This window comes from Frieseomelitta varia, unplaced genomic scaffold, assembly GCF_011392965.1.
Source record: "Frieseomelitta varia isolate USP_RPSP 00005682 unplaced genomic scaffold, Fvar_1.2 scaffold_379, whole genome shotgun sequence".
NCBI classification, from domain to species: domain Eukaryota; kingdom Metazoa; phylum Arthropoda; class Insecta; order Hymenoptera; family Apidae; genus Frieseomelitta; species Frieseomelitta varia.
Window position 1 is genome coordinate 557,264 of NW_025110122.1, and position 18,796 is coordinate 576,059.

The 18,796-nt window shown below is 42.0% G+C and overlaps 1 protein-coding gene across 2 annotated transcripts in view; it reads right to left on the minus strand.

Annotated features, from left to right (window-relative positions):
• The window catches only part of LOC122531164, a 48,727-nt gene that overhangs the window by 4,864 nt on the left and 25,067 nt on the right, over positions 1–18,796 (minus strand). For both annotated transcript variants that reach the window (XM_043658853.1, XM_043658852.1), the window contains exon 2: positions 7,601–7,680. In XM_043658853.1, coding sequence (XP_043514788.1) covers positions 7,601–7,642 — 42 coding nt within the window. In that variant the 5' untranslated portion in view covers positions 7,643–7,680. The remainder of the gene's footprint in view (positions 1–7,600; positions 7,681–18,796) is intronic.

Genomic DNA, 18,796 nt, shown 5'->3' on the forward strand with positions numbered 1-18,796 from the left:
ATCCGAATGTTAAAATATTACTGTAATATAAAAAGATGTTACATCTCTTTCATACTATGTAATTAATGGAAACCTTGTACCACTTCTGCAGTGATGAAAAATAAAATAAAGCTCAAGTTTATGATTAAGATTAATTCATAGTACGGTTAATATCATGTTGAGATTTATTACAAGCGAGACGAATTTATATTTGCATCTGATGGAAATGTTGTTTAAATATTATTGCCATGTACAAACTTACGAAGAGTAATTATGAATCTACCTGTGAGATAGTCACCTATTGCTTTCGATACAGGTTTAATCACGCGGAAACTATTAATCATCCAAGTAAGGTGGCACTTGGCGCTGATTTTTCATTGTTAGATTAGTTTAACGGTATCTTATTTTATCTTATACGCTGATTTATTAGAAAGTACGTTGGAAAAGCTGAGAAATTTCGCCGAGCATGTGGCTGATTGTGTCGTAGAAATTGCGTCGAGTACTCGCGTAAATTAAAGTTATTAAACGCGTGTTGCGAACGCGTTAACACAAGGTGGAGTTTATTATCTTAATCACGTGTATCCTGTACCGCTTTATATTCACGTTTCTTCCTCTTAAACGAGATGCAGTAAATATTTAATTACTTGAATGACCGTACAATTAGATTTAATGAACTCTTCTAACGATCGTTAGTTACGTTCCTCGTGTTACTCTCGATTTACGGCCTAACCCAAGAAGTTACATTTTCGCTCAAGTGTTGACTTTGTGGAGCGATCACTGCACGTTTCAAAATTAGCTAAATGATTTTGACAATAGAGCGCGCCAATGTTAAAGAAATTTGGAATAATGGAACGGCAAGAGTTGCGGTATAGTTACCTAGATACATAACCGTTATGAAATTTTTACACTCCAAGTTATGCTCTGATAATTAATAGAGCAATATCGTGAATGTTACAAGCGGGAAAAAGCCAAAAATCGTTTACAGGAAAGTAGAAATCGAGAAATCTCTGACGCGCACGTCGCGTCGCATAGCGATCCGGAACTGGAATAATCGCGAACTAAATTCATAGCATCGTTGCTTATATATTATTCTTTATAAAACGAAGACTGTAGGTGAAACATTTGTTTTTATAAAATAAATTATCTTTATGTCGATATTATCAATAATTTATAGTTCGTCAAGAGTTTGAATTTAGTTCATGTTTTGATGCATTTGGATCATCGACGCACGCTTGCAAGGGAATTCCATCTTCATCCATTCTATGCACGCGAAACGTTCATTTAATTATCGCTCGTTTGTCGTTCGTAGAATTTGCGATCGTGGAGAAATGGCTGGAAGTGTAATTTGCGCTAAATAATCGTAATGGCATAGTCGTCGCCATAGCTAGTTGAAAATAAAGATACGCGAAAATGCGAAATTATATCGTTATCGGGAAACGTGTCAGAGAGGCCTGTAACCGTGGAAAGGCAATTTTGCTCGATGATGTTGCACAGCCGTGGATTTACGTTCGTGAGAAATTCATTAGTAACAGCGATTTCAAAGATCGTAAATCCCTTCGATCGATCATTTCGCTAGATCGTAAAGTACACGTTGCACAACCTTCACTGACCTACATGATTACGCGATGGTTCTTGAGCAGGTGTATGAACGATCGTAACTCGGCGATTCACGACAGGATACCTTCGTGTACATAAACGTTGGGCGCAATAAAAGAGTAGAGATCGTTCCTGTAGCGGTTGCTAAATATCTGTTGAAAGGTATCTCGGATGTTTCTCGTGAATTAAGATTGTAGACATCGGTACTTAACTATCGCATTTCATTCATTCAAAAGTGATTATTGAAAATTTTATTATCGAACTGTACTTAGCGAGAAGTTGTGTGGAGGAACAAACTTTACTTTAATACATATATATATATTTAAATTACATGAAATTAAAGCAAACAACCAGTGTGATGTTACAAGTACGATTGTTTCATTATCGAAATAAATATACACTTGTAATATCATATTGATTACTTGCTTCAATTTCTGAAACAGTCGACACGTGCAAACAGTTTAATGAAATTACTAACTCGAAATGGCAATGATCCGGCGAGAATTAATTATTTGCACGGCGAAATAAAACTTTCTACCCAAGTTAAAAATATACTTCAACTCTTATTTATTATTTTCACAATTTTTCTTTTGGTGATCATTCCGATTACGAACGAAACGCTACAACGCTGTTCGCTCTTCCATTTGTTGCTTGCGTTTTTTTAATTTTCTGCCTTGTTAAATCGTAATTTAATCGCCAATTGACGGTGCATCTTTCAGCTGTTGCTGTTGTTCCAAGTTTACGAGTTAATAAGATTGTTAACGATCGGAGTTCAGGCGAGCTGACATTGCGTCGAATAGAAACGTGCAAATGAAACTATCGTCAAACGCTCGTAGAAAATACCATCTCGACGTTTGCCTGTTCCACGGTGATCCATACGGCGTGGTGTTTTTCATTGCGAAACGCGGGGATATCCTAGAAATGCCGGGCAGGAAAATCGCGGCACAGCGTGCCAGGCTGCGGGAGATTAGGCGTGTACCATGCCTCCAGTGGATTTCTAGAAATCGCCACCTGGCCAGCCAGCATTCTTCCCGCGTACAGCTTTGGGCGTATGTGCCTTCGTATGTAGCCCCGGTGAATCGCAGAAAATCCCAGCGACACGTACCTACGCGTACCTAAGCGAGCATCTTCGAAGGAAGGTGTTCCCGGCGTGTACACCGTGCTCGCGCAATGCTGGTAACGGGAGAGGCGTCTTTACCGCTGCATTAACGGTCGCCGTTTTTCGCGCAAGTGAAAACAAGTTTCTGTGCTCTTACAATCGCACTGTTAAATGACAACGTTTCATTAGAAATGATTACGCACCTGGTATACACGGCACAGCGCGCGTGCGTATGTACGTGTGCGCTGCGTGGTCTCTCGCGAGCGAGCGAGCCTCGTTTTTCTCCGGGCGTCATTTTGCTTCGCCTTTGGTTCACTCGGTCTCGGTCGCGGTGATCGAGATTCAATCGTCCAGAGCAATTTTTCCACGTCTGTCGTGAACATTGTAGGAAAATGTTGATCGTGCACGATGATCGATGGCAAACGATTGATAGGAAACGAGTTGGGCTGTCTGATAGATAGCCAGGATTTTTAAGTGTAATTCTCTTGTTGGTCGATCGTTACTTTCTAACTAGCGAACCAGTATTAGATAAATTAGAGTTGCAAATGAGAGTGTTGTCTGTTTGCTGAAAGAGTAATGCGATGTTGTGAGTTTGCTGAAAGAGCAAAGAAGAGCTTTGTCGGAAGATATGTTTGAAATGGAAAATTTATTATTATGCTTGTTTCTCGTTAATTGTAAAAATTTTGACAGCCTTTGAGATCCAAGAATCATTGATATCGTTCGTGATTCTATTATGTATTATAATATTATACTATATTTATATATTATAGTTTATAATATATTTAATTTATTTAATAATATATATAATACAGTTGTATATTATAATATTATACTATATTTATATATTTATATATTATAGTTTATAATATATTTAATTTATTTAGTAATATATATAATACAGTTGTATATTATAATATTATACTTAATATTTATATATTTATATATATCATAGTTTATAATATATTTAATTTATTTAATATTTAATATTATTTAATATATATAACATATTTATATATTATAATGTTATATATTTTATTTTTACGTTAATTCTTTTCAAGCAATTATCAATTAATGACATGAAATTAAAATATACAAACTATGCAAGAGTCAGTGAACATATTTCCGTTAAAATCAGAAATAATCGCAAAATAGACATCCAAGTAATTATGCCACGTGAAATTGAAACGCAAACGATAAGAGTCAACGAACGAATATTCCCGTCAAGTCGAAATAGACATCGAACGCGATGAGAAGCATTTTTCTTCGATTCTGTAATCATCATCTGCGCGTTCTGTATCAAAGAGAGGGACAGCTCGAAAGTTGCGAAATGCCGGAGGGTCATCCATCGAGAGAAGACAATGCGTCCGTGTGTGTTTTCGTGAAACGTGAAACGAATGGCAAGCGATATTTGTATCGTGCGCTGAAGCCGGAAGCAATTGGCGGAATATAGGCTTTACGATTCCACGGCAGTTCGTTATAACAGACGAACGTATCAGTATTCCGAGTTACTCGAACGTGAGGCACGCCGGTAGGTGAGTTTCCCACATCGCGGCTCTTCTGGCGTTCGAATACTAATGCTCGTCTCCTCCCCCTCCCTCCCCAACGGTTGTACTCGGATTGTACTCGTCGCGACACACGGAAATAGCTTCCCTCGTATTCGTATTCGTATTCGTTTACGCGGTACTTTCTGCTCGAGACGAGCAACTATTTCTTCGCGTCACGTCCCTTTGAGTGGACGCCAATAAAGACTTCGGTTATCGCTTCGCGTATCACTTCGAAGTTACCGTCTTTAAAACGTTGCGTTGTCTGTCTCTCCGCGCGAAAAGCGACAAAAGCAAACGGTGAACAGTTTTACGCGACTTTTTCTACGGCGCTTCCTCCGAAAAACTGTTATTGCTCGCTTATGGCGTGAACACTCGTTTAGAGGCTAATGGGAAAGCGGACTGCGAAATTTCGACGCGAATGGATCGAATCGAGTACGCTCGAGATCTTGCTTGATTGCGCGTCAATTTGTGCGATGCATTTAATAACGAGAGTAATTAGGGGGAGGGGGGGGGTTAATGATTAAATTCGTTTTATACCCGTAATTTTGTTATTTATTTTCCAGTGTTATTTTCGTAATTTTGTTATTTATGCTATAATTATGTTATATGTTATTAATTTTATTATTCTCGTAATTTTGTTATTTATGCTATAATTATGTTATATGTTATTAATTTTGTTACTCTCGTAATTTTGTTATTTATGCTATAATTATGTTATATATTATTAATTTTGTTATTCCCGTGTTCGTTTTATTCTCGTAATTTTGTTATTTATGTTTCAGTGTAATTACGTAGAAAGAAGCAATGGCAGAGGGAAGTAACGTAGAATAAAGTTGAAGATAAATTCTACGAATGAACAAAACTTTGCCGAGTTGTAATTCAGTTGAACTTGTTTCTTAAAACCATCGAGCATCTTTGGAAATATCGATTTCCCCAACTCGACTCCATTGACTACTTGGATCTATTTTTCATCGTCTCATCTCGCCGCGAAGCTCTCAAAACACGAATTCACATTCGCAAAAAAAAAAAAAAAAAAAAAAAAAAAAAAATCACCCGACGCAAGATTCGAATTGCCCAACGAAAAATGACACGCTGCTCGTCAGTTGGAGGAGATGAAGTTTGAACGGAGCGGATGGAAATCGAACCGAGCAGCTACGTACATACATCCCCGCGACGAATATAGAAATCCACCGGAGCAAGCGCTACGTCGGACGCATGTGTGTACGGAAGCGCATAAATTTCGAAGGGGCAGGCGCGAGGACGATGCATTTCCTGCGCGAAACCGCAATAAGAGATTTCACTCTGCAGACGCAATAAGACGCGTTCGCGGGGGCAATAGGTTGTGCAGGGGTCTTGAATAACTTTCAGAGGAAGCAGGTGCAAAGAGGAGGAGGAAGGGAGAGAGAGAAGAAAAGAGGGGAACGGGGGAAAAGAAGGTCGTAAGATACGCGTAACGGTACCTAGAGTAGGCACGAATATCCGCTTGCAAGCTGTCGCGTCTCTTGCTGCGTCATCGCATTGTCATCCAACTGTGACAAATTTTTCATTAGCCATCGTTTCGTAACGACGTTCATCAGGGACCACGCAGAGTGTCTTCCGACAGAGCTTCGTCTCTCTTCTTCGTCTTCTTCTTTCTTCTCTTTTCTAATTTCTAATTTTCAACAGCACCGTGGCTTCCACCAGCCACGTTTAGGGCCTGGTGTGGCCTGGTACCTGGTAACGCCAGCCCGTTAGCCTTTAATTAAGGGATCTATGAGCAACACCGCGTCAGCAAACACACCAGTTCGCTAAAATTATAGCCCATTATCGGAATTGGTAGCCGTGTGGCTCTGTATGCTCTGCGGCTTAATTGGATTACCGAAGGAACGGCCGGCTGGATAAGAGACAGAATCGCGCGAAGAATCGTGCGAATCGTTGGCACGGTGTAAATGGGCGCGGGATATTGTGCCACACGAGGTGTCCCGACTATGCGTGAGCCGCTGCAATTTAGTAGTATCCGCAACTCGTTTTTCACGTTCACAGTCTAATAACTTGCTTCCCCTCGTCTAATGGTGGCATGCAAATTCGCATACGCGTGTAAACTTTCGGCCGATGCAAGATAATCGACCGAGATTGTTGCACCTTGTTGGTTGTAACTTTCGTAACTATTTGTTTCCTCGATTTTTTCGATTCATTACCGAAGAAACTGATCAAAGCTGGAGACGTTCTCGGTGTTCTTTGCGATGCTCCATCAATTTTTGACAATTGCGTCGCTTGTTCGCACTTTGTTTCCTGCCGATGGAAACTCTGTTCCATCGGCCGTAAATTCCTGCTCGGATCGTAAAGTATTTAACGATCTCCGACAACCGTCTGGAACAGTGTCTGCCGATTCTCTTCGAGCGTTGAAACTTTGATCGTAAGTACGCACGTTACGTGCTAATCCTCGTTTTGCCTTCATTATTCACTCGAGCATGTTCAATAATCGTTCGTACATTATGCGAGAAAGTAACATACTTTCAGTCGGATGTTGCCGAGTCGCCTGGTTTACTGGCTATTTAAACCACTCGATAGCCTTTGAACCGGAAGCTCGACTTGCCTTTATCCGACCTGTTTGTATCCTATCCATTCATCAATGGTCCCGCGAATGCTTCACAAATATATCAATTCTACGCATGTTGACTCAGCGTATGTACAGCGAAGTATTCGCAGAAATATTCGTACTCTTTCGATTCGCTGACGATTCTCTGAACGATTGATATTATTTTATCGAAATTTCCATCAACGACTCGATGTGTACGTTGAAATGATTAGGTTTGATTAATCATCAAATTCATTCTCATCGATGAACATTTCGAAATCTGTGCTACAAAGAGAACACGAATCACTCGATATTAACCGGATAAATAAAACGATGGATACGAATAAAAGATTTTCAGCAAGAAGGAGTTAGATCTAGTTTTTACACACTTTTTGTAGCATATCCTATTGTTTAGCGTAAAAACTTTTATTTATTTAAACCTTCATTAGACCTTTATTTAAAACAAAAAAAAAGAAAATGCGCAACAGATGATCATTTCACAGCATGTTTGAGGTAGTATCCGTGTTTTAATTACTTCTTCGTCGGTTTAGAATTACCCCGAGAACGGAGCTATCGATTTAACGCTTTCAACGTTTAATTAATTAAAGCATTGTATAGATAGTCAGGGATGCTTAGAATTGAAAATTAATTAGCTTTGTTGTCATCAAAAAAATGAATGCATTCTTAATCTGTTCCACACGTTCCACATTTACTGTCAGTCGATTTTTAAATTCAATCAAAGGGTTAAGTGTCCCTGTGACACTGTGCCACTCTGATACGAATTTAATCGCGTATGAACAGCAATCTCGCTGCTATTTTTCTCACCATATAGATCAGCATACGTAGCAACCTCCACACCCCTGGCATCCTGGAGGTCCCAGCCTCTCACGATGAGATACGCTTTCCTGAAAAACGACAAACAATTTTGTCATTAGAGTGTAAACGGTTAATTTATTGTAATCGTATGCGAGCGAGCCGACGAGCAAAAAGGAATTCGCAGCCGGATCTATTTTAATTTTAATTTATCAGACCACCATGGTCTGGCGAGCAAATTAACTGAACACTGTCCGTCAGGTCGCGGTTCGAATCCCAAGGAGGCCTCGGCGTAAAATTGATTTGCCAAGAGAAATCATGGTTATGGGGTTTCCAGCGTACGCGCGCGTTCAATCCGTTCTCGTTGGTATTGGGAATCCGCGACGTTTACGATCAATTTCAGATAAACAAGACTGATTGATTTGCTTACTATCCACCGTCGACAGTTACTTACTTCGTCCTTTTACGATCACGTATTACGTATCGAACCTATTACGATTGGCAGTGAAAACATTCCGCTTTTGAAACTTTACGCACATTTCGTGTATTGTTCAATAAAATTCTTAACTATTTCGCTACGACAGTCCGACGCCGGCTACAGTTAGCAGCGAAAGGATTAAGAATTTTACAATTACAATAAGAATTTTTGTAGAAAAAACTAAGAAAGATTTTTTTCATTCCAACAATTTCTTATCGCGTGAGAAATATCGTTCCAACTGTCTGAATTGAAAACGATCGTCTTGACGGATAAATCCGGCGCTCGTAACGAAACGGTTGATTTAGTTGAATTTTATTATATCACGGAGAATGTAAAAATCAAATAAAATTCTAGTCATCTCATAATCGTAAATTACCATGATCATCTACAGATAATTCATCGACATTCATAGTACTTAACGTAGCTTGTACATAATACATTCGATATATGTACGTATTATGGAAACATTCAATAAGATCTACACGTGACGAACGAAAAAGAAATTAATCCGACGTCACGAGTTTCGTTAACACTTCCGTGCTAGTTTTCCAAGTCGATTCGTTCCGCGGCTAACCTTGTATTTAATCCAGCGTCAAAAAAAAAAAAAAAAAAAAAAAAAAAAAGAAACAGAGAAAGAAATGAAGCAACACCGCGAAAGAATCAGAAAGGGAAGAGGTTCGTGTCTGACACACTTAGGGAACGACGACGCATTGTTGGCTGGCCAACGTTGCGGTCGAAACGCGAGGTCGCTAATGAATCGATAAACGATACGTTACCGGTTCGGCCGGTTCCCCGTTTCTTTGATCATCCTTCTAATGCTACTTTTGCGTACGGTAAATCCTACGATCGATCAGAGCGGCCGGCTATTTTTCGCTCGGTAATCACATCTCGCCGCGCGATCACCTACGGCTGAAACTAAACGAACGAGAGGAAATGATAATCACAGGGAGAGGGGAGTGGTCGTTCGTTTCATTTTATTTGCCGCGTCATTCTAATGGGCGGCGATAAATAGGCAAAGCAGCCTGTCTGTTCAATTCAAACACGTACCGCCGGATGTATCTCCAGCTGGACTCCTCGAGTTTGGATCGATTTCAAATTTCAATTTCATAACAGCCGACGGGAAAATGCGGCTCTCGAGTTCGAGGAGACACGCGTGCGTGCGTGCGTGTGTATATCCGGGATTAAAAAGGGGAAATAAAACCGTCCCGAGATAAAAATAAAATTAACGATCCGCGTATACACACGGACTTGAAACCTGTTCTACCGCGACCATTCATAAAACTCGACGACTGTGGTCCGTTTTCGCGGTAAGCCATTTACGAGTGGCTTAAGAGTCGATGGACTTTTGACGGTTGTATACGGGGCGGTGAGCGTCAATCGTCGGTCGTATAATGGAGCCAATTGTCGATGATCAGCCTCACGAGATTGTCGCGAGATTCGATAGTACGCTTTTAGCGAACGTCATTGCGTCGACGATATCGCTCCGAGCGAATTTGTGACTCGTTTTTCGGTCCGCCGTTTCTTTTTTCTCTTTTTTCTTTTTCTTTTTTTTTCATTTTGTTTTTCAAATTAAATGCATCGACTCTTCACCAAGGTTTCAATTGACAACAGCGATCGGTTTACACAACTTCGTTCTCTTAATAACTGAATAGTCGCGACGATACGACCGATTCGAGCGATTCACCTTCTTTCTTCGTTTCAGCGTTACTGTTTGCCTGTCTTTCGCTCTTTACTCTATTCATCGATACTTTTTTTCTACACTCCGGCGACCTTGAGCGTTCTCTCATCGACGTAGATTTTCGGAGAACTTAATCCCGACGAGGAGCCCCGCGCTCGAATATCGAAAATCGAAACTTCGAAAATCCGCTCTTTATTGCGTTTCGAATCTCGCGGGATTCAATTTTCACTCAAATGTTGGCAAAGTATCACCGAGTAAAAATGAATTTTTTCCGCGAGTTGGAGATACAAGCAGGAAAGGATAGGGTCCGCGTCGTAAGAGACGAGGCAAAAGGAAGAACCAGCTGGCTTACATGGGCGAACAGCTGAGCATGAACAGCACGACGCTGCTATGTATGCTGCGGAGGACGTTAATTAAAATTAAGTTTACTACTGTGTTGCACGCGTAAGTGGCACGTCACAGATTACGAATAATAGTCGAACGTCAGCGGCCGTTCGTTGGCTCGTGAGTCGACGTGTGTGGCTGGCTAGCGTGTCGACTGGATGCTAAGAATGCCGTATCGTTAAACATGTTCAATTAACGCAGTCGCAAGCGACAATGGTTCTCAATGCGATCGATTCGAATCTGCGTGGAGCCGATTCGTGCGTGTCGATCATCAATGTGGGTTATTAGCGAAACAGCCATCGATTCTAGAGTCGTAAGACAGAAACTTCGCCACGTTACGTCTTTATCGAGCCCCTTTTTTATATTCGTACCATTTGATTATTCGACGGCCTGGTTATTAATCTCGTTCGGATCACGATACAAGTGTTTTTGTGGCTCGTGGGAAACGGCACCGATCTTCGCCGATCAACGCTTGCACGAAAGTTACGGAGGACGGAACAGTGTTGAGACACGCGGGAGAACGGCGGTTATGAATGAGATTGTAAACACAATTCGAGGAAAATGTTTCCTTCTTTCTCTTCGCCTCATAAATTTTAACGCGATCGTTTCTGCGAACAGGAAATGTTAATTGACTAATTACAGCGAAGACACGAGACCGAGGCTGCTCCACTTGCGTACGTACATAACGCACGTACGTAACATCCTAGGATTTTCAGCGATACTCGGTCGCGAGAATCGGCCGCGATCTTGACCGACGTGATACTCGATACGTATCATCGAATCGAAAACGATGCCTGCTGACGAAGCAAAGCCAGCCAACTCGGTGCATAGCAAAACCAGCCAAACGACGGCGATCGTCGCCATCAACATCGTCGATGTTAACCGCTGTTACAGCCATTATCGCCGGTACTGTTATTACAGTGTAACTGCTATTCTCGTGCGTTTCGCCGCCGTGTTATGGCCGGCGACGAGGGTCCCCATCGTGCTTTCGACGACGACGAGGAAAACCGAGTGTTTCGTGTTCCATCGATTACTCGCCGTTTAAACGGGCCGGCCGAGAGAGATGCCAATCATCCCGGATTGTTCCGATTGTTCCCGGATACACCCGGCTTTCATCTCGGGTTTGAATTCCTGCTGTGCGTACACACAGCAAGACAGATACTATCTAGCCTAGGAAAGACCTAGGTGAGACCGCGAAAGATCAGAAATATACCGAACGTGTACAACGTATTACATTATACCGTGTCCAGTGTGGTTCACGAAGAGGCATCGTTCCTCTATCCCGCGCCGTCTAACTTACCTATTTATTATGCGCGCGTAGTTTTTCACCGGAGGAGGTGGGAAGCGTTGGAGGAAAGACGGGCGAGCTAGACATTCGTGGAATGTCTGAAAGTCTCGCGAAGTGCCTCGAACGATCGGTTACGGCGGTCGTTGATGGTGGCGGCGGCGCGGTAACGGTGTCCCCAACTCGCCATTTCTGGGATTCGCCGGATAGATCCCACGCTAATAATTTCCCCGTGGCATCCTTTCGTGAGATCTCGACTACGTCCTTTCCCAGGCGCGATTCTCTCTCTCTCTCTCTCTCTCTCTCTCTCTTTCTCTCTCTTTCTTTCTCTGTTCCATCAAGTCGGTTTGGTTCGCAGCCTACGTGCACGCGTGCCGCCGCGGCACACGGTGATTTGTCTCCGCTAGAGTAAATCCCAGCGCAAATCTCTTGATCGCGTTAGTTATGCCGCGAGATTCAGCCCACTCCCCCCTGTCGTTATACAGCTTGATCTCTCGCGTTGCTTTAAAACGTCGTAAAGCAACCGCTTTATAGGCTGGATATTGAAACGTAGTATGGATATCGATGGATATACGGGTAGCGTGTGATATTTCGCGATATCATCGAACTCCCCCCCTGCCTGGTGTCTGTTCATTTCCCATGTGCGCGTAAATCATTTGAACACGTTGCAACCGGTTGTTACGTTGGTTATTTTGCTGGTTTGCTGCTCGCTTGCCGGTGGAATTTAAATTTAACTAAAGCGAGCACCCAAATTGCAATTTTTACGGATGGCTTTTACTCGAGAGAGATTTCCAACTCTTCAGTTTTGAACGTGTTAGAATTAAACGTAAAATTTCCATCCAGAGACGTCAAAGTAAAAAAAGGTAGGAAACTTTACGACACGATGAAGTGCGCAAACTGTTATTTATACATTTTACGAAAGATCGTTTAAATCTCTAAAAATACACTGTTTCACATCTGTAAAATATCCAACGAAAATTATAAATTGGTCGTTTCGATCATTTCGATGATTCTGGTGTTTAATCACTAGTAGTCTTCAATTTGTTCATTGATGGTAAAAATCGTGCGAATCTAAAGTTTCTTCAGTAACATATTTCTTGATGTTAAATGAAAAATTAAAAACGTAAAAATACTTAGTTTCGCCATGTAGTTACTTACAATATTATTCGAATTCGTAAAGAATATTCACAGAAAATACTATTTTCCTTTCTTTTTTTTTGTTGAAAAGAGCTTTGATTCATGGTTGCAAATCATGGTTTGTGGGGCTCGTGGAATTCTTCACACCGACGCAACGATTTCCCAGCGTTTCGTGCGTCTGAACTATTCGCGGTATGCGAGAGAGACGTATTATTTCATCACGGGAAAGATACATAGATCTCCCATATAACCAATATAACCGACCCGGGCTTCAGGTCGTTAATTCTTATATACGTCCGTAATTTGTAAATGTCACCAAAGTCAACGGTAAGTTATTCCGAAAGAATCAGCCGAACGAATCAAGCGAGAATCGATGTCGATTCTCCCAGCTGCTGATCGTCTAATATATTTAACGACAAACTCGTTCCACGGCGAAAAGAATCGCTTAGATTGGTCGATTGATCGTGAGCAACGATTAATTATAATCGCGTACAAATGTAAATATCGTTTTGTAAACGATGCGGCGATCAACGTGATGAGAAATGACAGAATTATTCGAAAAAGAGTCTCTCGTAATGGACGTTTGCATCAAGCGGCTTTCAAACGCGTTGCTTGAAAATCGCTCGGCGAAAATCGCGTTTCCACGCGAGATAATTGTGACGCGGATCTGAATATTTCTCAAGTTTTGCCTGATATTTGAATTGAAGGAATTCTTCGCATTTTCATTCGAGGCAAAAAATTTCGCGCTCGCATATTTCGCGAGTATAATTAAAAAAGAGTGGGAACTTGGATGAAAGATTGTTTCCTATATTTTCCTATATTTCGGATACAAAATTTCAAACGAATGCACGAAAATTCGCAGCACGTTTCGTCTGTGTGTAATTATTTCGACTGGTAGTTCGAAATTTGGGCGCTCTGATAAATATCTCTGCCAAGAGTAAATTACATTTTCACGCTAGCGTAACTTGAACGATGATAATCTATTATTTCCCGGCAAATACCAAAGACGCAACGACTATCTCTCAATTCTTCAAACGTAATAAATTATTCATGTGACGAATCTCATAAACGTTATTCGCTAATTGTTCCGAGTAACGTGTTGTAACTGTAACTGTACCACGGTATCATTAATTATTGTTACGCGCGTATTATCATTAAGTGGACATAAATCATCGTTACAGATCCATCGAATAACAAGACGTCCTCGTAAATTGCCTGATAAATTAAAGAAAGAAAAAAAAAGAAAAAAAAAAAAAGAAAGATGAACGCATTAAAGAATAAAGGTCCATCGAAGAAAGGTGGCTTTTCGAATTTCTAACGACCGACTAGCGCCGTAAATAGCCTAACGTGTTTACTATTAACGATCTCGATCAAGCTCAGTCGGTACCGATTGTGAGGGGCAGTTAAAAACGTGATAGATGAATGATTAATCCCTTCCGGCGGATAGATGAAACGATTTGAAATAATGCCCGGGCCTTCGTGGATACGTGTGTGTCCGAACGCGACTGCCGCTCAAGAATTTATTGCTCGGTAAATCGAGGAGGAGGAGAAGGAGGATACAAGGAGTAAAGGAGACAGGACGTACCGCGAGCGAGGAGGATCAGTGCGAGCTGTAGCCGGACGAGTAATCGACTTTACGATCCATTCACCGCGCCGGAGATCGGTTATGTTAACATTAACGGTTAATGTGACCCAGTGATCGTCGTTGCGGCACAGAAGACAGCCGGCGCGACGACGAGCAATTATGTATCGCGTGCGGTATGTCCATCTTGCGTACCGATCGTCTCGGATGAAGGCTGCGTGGCAGCCGCGTATTACGCGCGCCACACATGCGCCCTGTGTGTCCGACCGTGTGAATGCACTCCGCGGTGTACGTTTATGTAAATGCACGCGTGTACACACGCCTGCCTGCCAGATAAGAGCATCGTGAATGGAGAGTCCAGGAGGAGCAAGAGGAGGAGAAGGAGGAGGAAGAGTGCGCTTACGCGAGCCAGAGAACGTGGTGGTTTCCACGGTGTTCGCGCAGAAGACGATAATTACCCGCGCGAACATCGTGTTACAGAGTCAAAGCCTATAACACGAACCCCGTTACCACCGCGTTTCGAGTCTCGGCTCTTCTCAACGATCGCCGCGTCCTCCTCTCTGGTTAATAGGTGAAAATCAATTTGATCCGAGAGAGAGAGAGAGAGAGAGAGAGAGAGAGAGAGAGAGAGATCCGCCGACATATGGACGAGGAAGTAAGTAGGTTCATTGTTGGTGAACGAGGAATTTACGACCGCGGACGGATTCTATCCGTAGTGTGTGCCTATTCGCGAACGTAACCTACATCCGTTACATAAACGATAGAAAGCTTTTGCACATCCGGGACGCGTTAATTCGATAAAGCGTAAGAGGATCGGACCTCTCTCGGCTCCACGTCGAGAAATTCACATCGACGGGCCTCTGTTACGCGTGCAATTTTCCACGACGCGATGCCGTGTTAATTCGCTCCTCGTCCTCTTTCCTTACTTCCTTTTCTTTTTTTTCGGAGCGATCCCGAAGGGGGCGGCTGCTCGTCCGTTCGCCCCGTTCGAGATCCAGGATAACACGGTCCGACGAATTCCAAGAGCCAGCTCGGCGTGTCGGGGCCCTCTCCAATCGTTTACCGCAAAACCGACAGCTGTCGCGAATCATCATTATCCTCGTTCGGCTTGGCTATGGAAACCAGGAGAAGCAAGGGGAAGGAACTAGGTTAACGCTATGACGCGCCAGGCTAGGCCTGCCCGCGTTTATAATCCGCGTCTGCACCGGCAGCGGCGCGGATTCTTTCCCTCCCCGCGTCTACGCGTCGCGATCCAACGATCCGACCAAGCCGGCTCTGGTAACGAGCGTGGATCATATACGCGTAACGCATAGACGCGTAACACGCGCGTGCAAAGGACTCGACTTAACACGCCACGATTTGAAACAGTTTCAGCCGTGCCGGTTGCCAGCGCGGATAGCGTGTCAAATGAACGTAATGCCGTGGCACTATATGGATAATGGCACGAATCTAACGCCGATACCGGTTTTCACGTGTGTATATATATATAAATACAGGGTATTTCGTCTAACTGAGTACAGTGAAATATCTCGGAATGTGTTCAAGTTAAAAGACGTTTATACAAAAGCTGTTTAGTATAAAAAGGTGTCTTACGTAGTATTAACTATAATTTTTTCATTCGTATAATGATCAACTTGATTTTTTTAAACCGGGCCATATATTTTCTTATTACGACAGCTGGTAATTCTAAATTAAGGACGATGAAATGAGCGTATTGTGTATGGTCGCGTCACGTAAACTGATGCAAACTTCATCGTTATATTAATTTAGAACTAACTAGAAGAAACGGTACGACATTGTAGGTCCTTGGATTCGTATTGAAACCAGCTAATACGAATAAGAAAATGTATGGTCTGATTTAAAAGAATCAAGTTGACCTTGGAATATCCTCCATTATATAAATGAAAAAATTATAGTTAATACTACGTAAGACGCCTTTTTATACTGAACAGCTTTTTCGTAGCTTCAACACATTCCGAGATATTTCACTGTACTCAGTTAGACGAAACACTGTATATACACGCTCCGCGCCGCTTACCACTGCTCAACCCCGCTCCGATTACGCTTTTCCACCAGTATTTGCGACGCCTGATGCGTAAAGTATTATAGCCTGCTGCCACCACCACTGTCGCTCGACCAGAATGCGATAATAACGCTCGCGCGACTGTGTGTGTGTGTGTGTGTGTGTGTGTGTGCTCCGCGGCTCGCGGAAATCGGCGAATCGGCCAATGATCGATATCGTTTTCACCGACACGCACACCGCGCGAAAATCCGCGAGAGCTGTGAAATCCGCGAGAGCCGTCACATGCGGTTTAGTCGATGCTTTAATGCTGTCAGGAGAGTTCCACCCGATCGGAGGCAATTGCGCGTGTCGATCGAAAAATGAACGCTTCTTGCGAATCGACGCGACATTTTGAGGAAAATTGAACTATATTCGATACTTTTCGATACGGTTGCTCGCTCTTGAAGTTTTCATTGACGTTGCGAATTTTATGGTATTAATATAATATAATACAACGTGACGATAGTTATTTCCTGGCACCTGTCTATCGTGAAATATAATATATTATTAAAAATGTATCGTACGAGTGATATTGCACGAGGCATCGATGTTTCGATGCTCAATATCGATCTGTTAATTTAGAGCAATTCGATGAGAACGAAAAATTCTGAAAACTTGACAATATATATGGACAATGATAACGTTTACGATATAAGCGACGTGTTGCCAATGAAGCGTCAATCGTCGCGTTAATATCGACAAACTTTAGATTGAAATTTCTCTTTGTTGAGAATTTTTCTTTCGTTAAAACCAAACTATTATTCTCCGCATCGTCGCAATTTGTTTCATTGACAACGGAAACCCCGGTAGATCGAATTCATGAATTTGAGAAAGCTGTCCTTCAGCAATAGAAACTAATAAATAAACGTCGTTACATTTTATACTAGACTCTTGTTTCTGTTGTATATTATGCTTGGATGCGTAATTAAGTACGAGACAATTCGGTCCATATCGAGGTTGCAAATTCGAGCTTCGCAAGTTTGCGATAAAGTGAACTTTAGCTTTGCCAAAATTTGCAAAACACCAGCGTGTACTAGATGATACGCTATTCGTAACTGGCCGATGTAAATTTTACAACGTCGACGGATAGACAGATAGACAAAGTCGCGCTTTAATCTGAAACATTAACATTAACGTTTTCGCTATGCAGAGCAATCCTGGCCAACGTAGATGCGCTATAGTTAAGAAACAAATGCAAAACTTTATTGGCCGTGACTGAAATCAGAACCAGCAAGGTTGCGGCAAGTATCAGACGTTGACTGACTACAGTCACCGACAGTGCACATTGAACGTCAGACTAGACTGGACAGGTGACTGTACACGTAGCGATCGTTAGCAGCGAAAAGGTTAATTCCACGAGAAATTATATGGGCAAACGAATGCAAAGTTATGTCGGGCGTGATCCCGATGCCGCGGCGGCCGCCACGCCGCAGCCATGGAGGTTGAATGCCCCCGTACAGCGTACGGATTAGTGCTTGGTACCAACGTAATCGTATGCCTGGTGAATATTTCATGAAGCGCGGAAAAAAGAGATGACACCTGTTCGAAAACCGTTAGCGTACTCCTTTTGCCCGCCAACGACGGCACGGCGATTGCAAAACGGACGTTCGGCGACTTATTTCGATGCAAATTTTAAAAAGAATGCGTCGCGAGTAACTTTCAGGAAGCAGTTACGCGTGCACCGTGTCTTCGGTACCCTTAATAAAACCGTAACGTCCGACCGAATGGCAGTCGGCATCCGGCTAATCGTTTCGCGTAAATAATTATTTACGAAATGTTTATATTTTTACTTGAGTAATTAAAAAAAAAAAAGAAAAAAAAAATAGAAGGAAGAAAGAAACAAATAAATGTAGGCTGAATAGAAATTTGCTCGACCGACTGAATATCAGTTTGCATAATTTTTTCAAAAGTCTTCGGGAAATGATGCTTTGGTACAATGGACCGACACACGTGCAAATTATATTGTGATGTGTAATGGCTTCGTTATTTATGATAAATATCAAGTATCCCAGAACTATCGATTTTGTAACATAAATGAACAAAGTTATTAAATCTGGCGTTATTAAAATCAGCGTCGCTCGATCGAGCAAGGTAATTCGGGAGATTTTGCCCGAAAAATAAACGGGACACCTGACTAATAAATTAAGTGTTATACTGAGAATGGAAGTGAGTTAGAAACCATACATTCCTTAGGTTATTACGGTCGCTTCTCTCTCTCTCTCTCTCCTTCTCTTTCTTTTTCTTTTTTTATGTGACTTTTATGAGCGGTTTTATACGACTCATTCAGGTCCGGTTACTTTCGCGAGCATTCGCTCGAATTATTTCTTTTTACACGCGATCGTATCGACATTTAGTAACCAAATTGATTCGTTACGTTTCGTTACTTTCGGCATCTCGAGTATCCGGAGAAACTGGTCACACTGACAATTAATGTAAAAAAATTTATCCCCAATAAAATTTCAGGACATTTTTTCTTTTTTTTTTTTTTTTCTATCGCAGATAATAGAAGATTCAGGATTTTTCCAACATTGGAACGAACGTAATACTTGTCACAAGATTTTTTCGTGCGAGAGAGGATTTGTTGGGAAATGTCTGCTGTTAG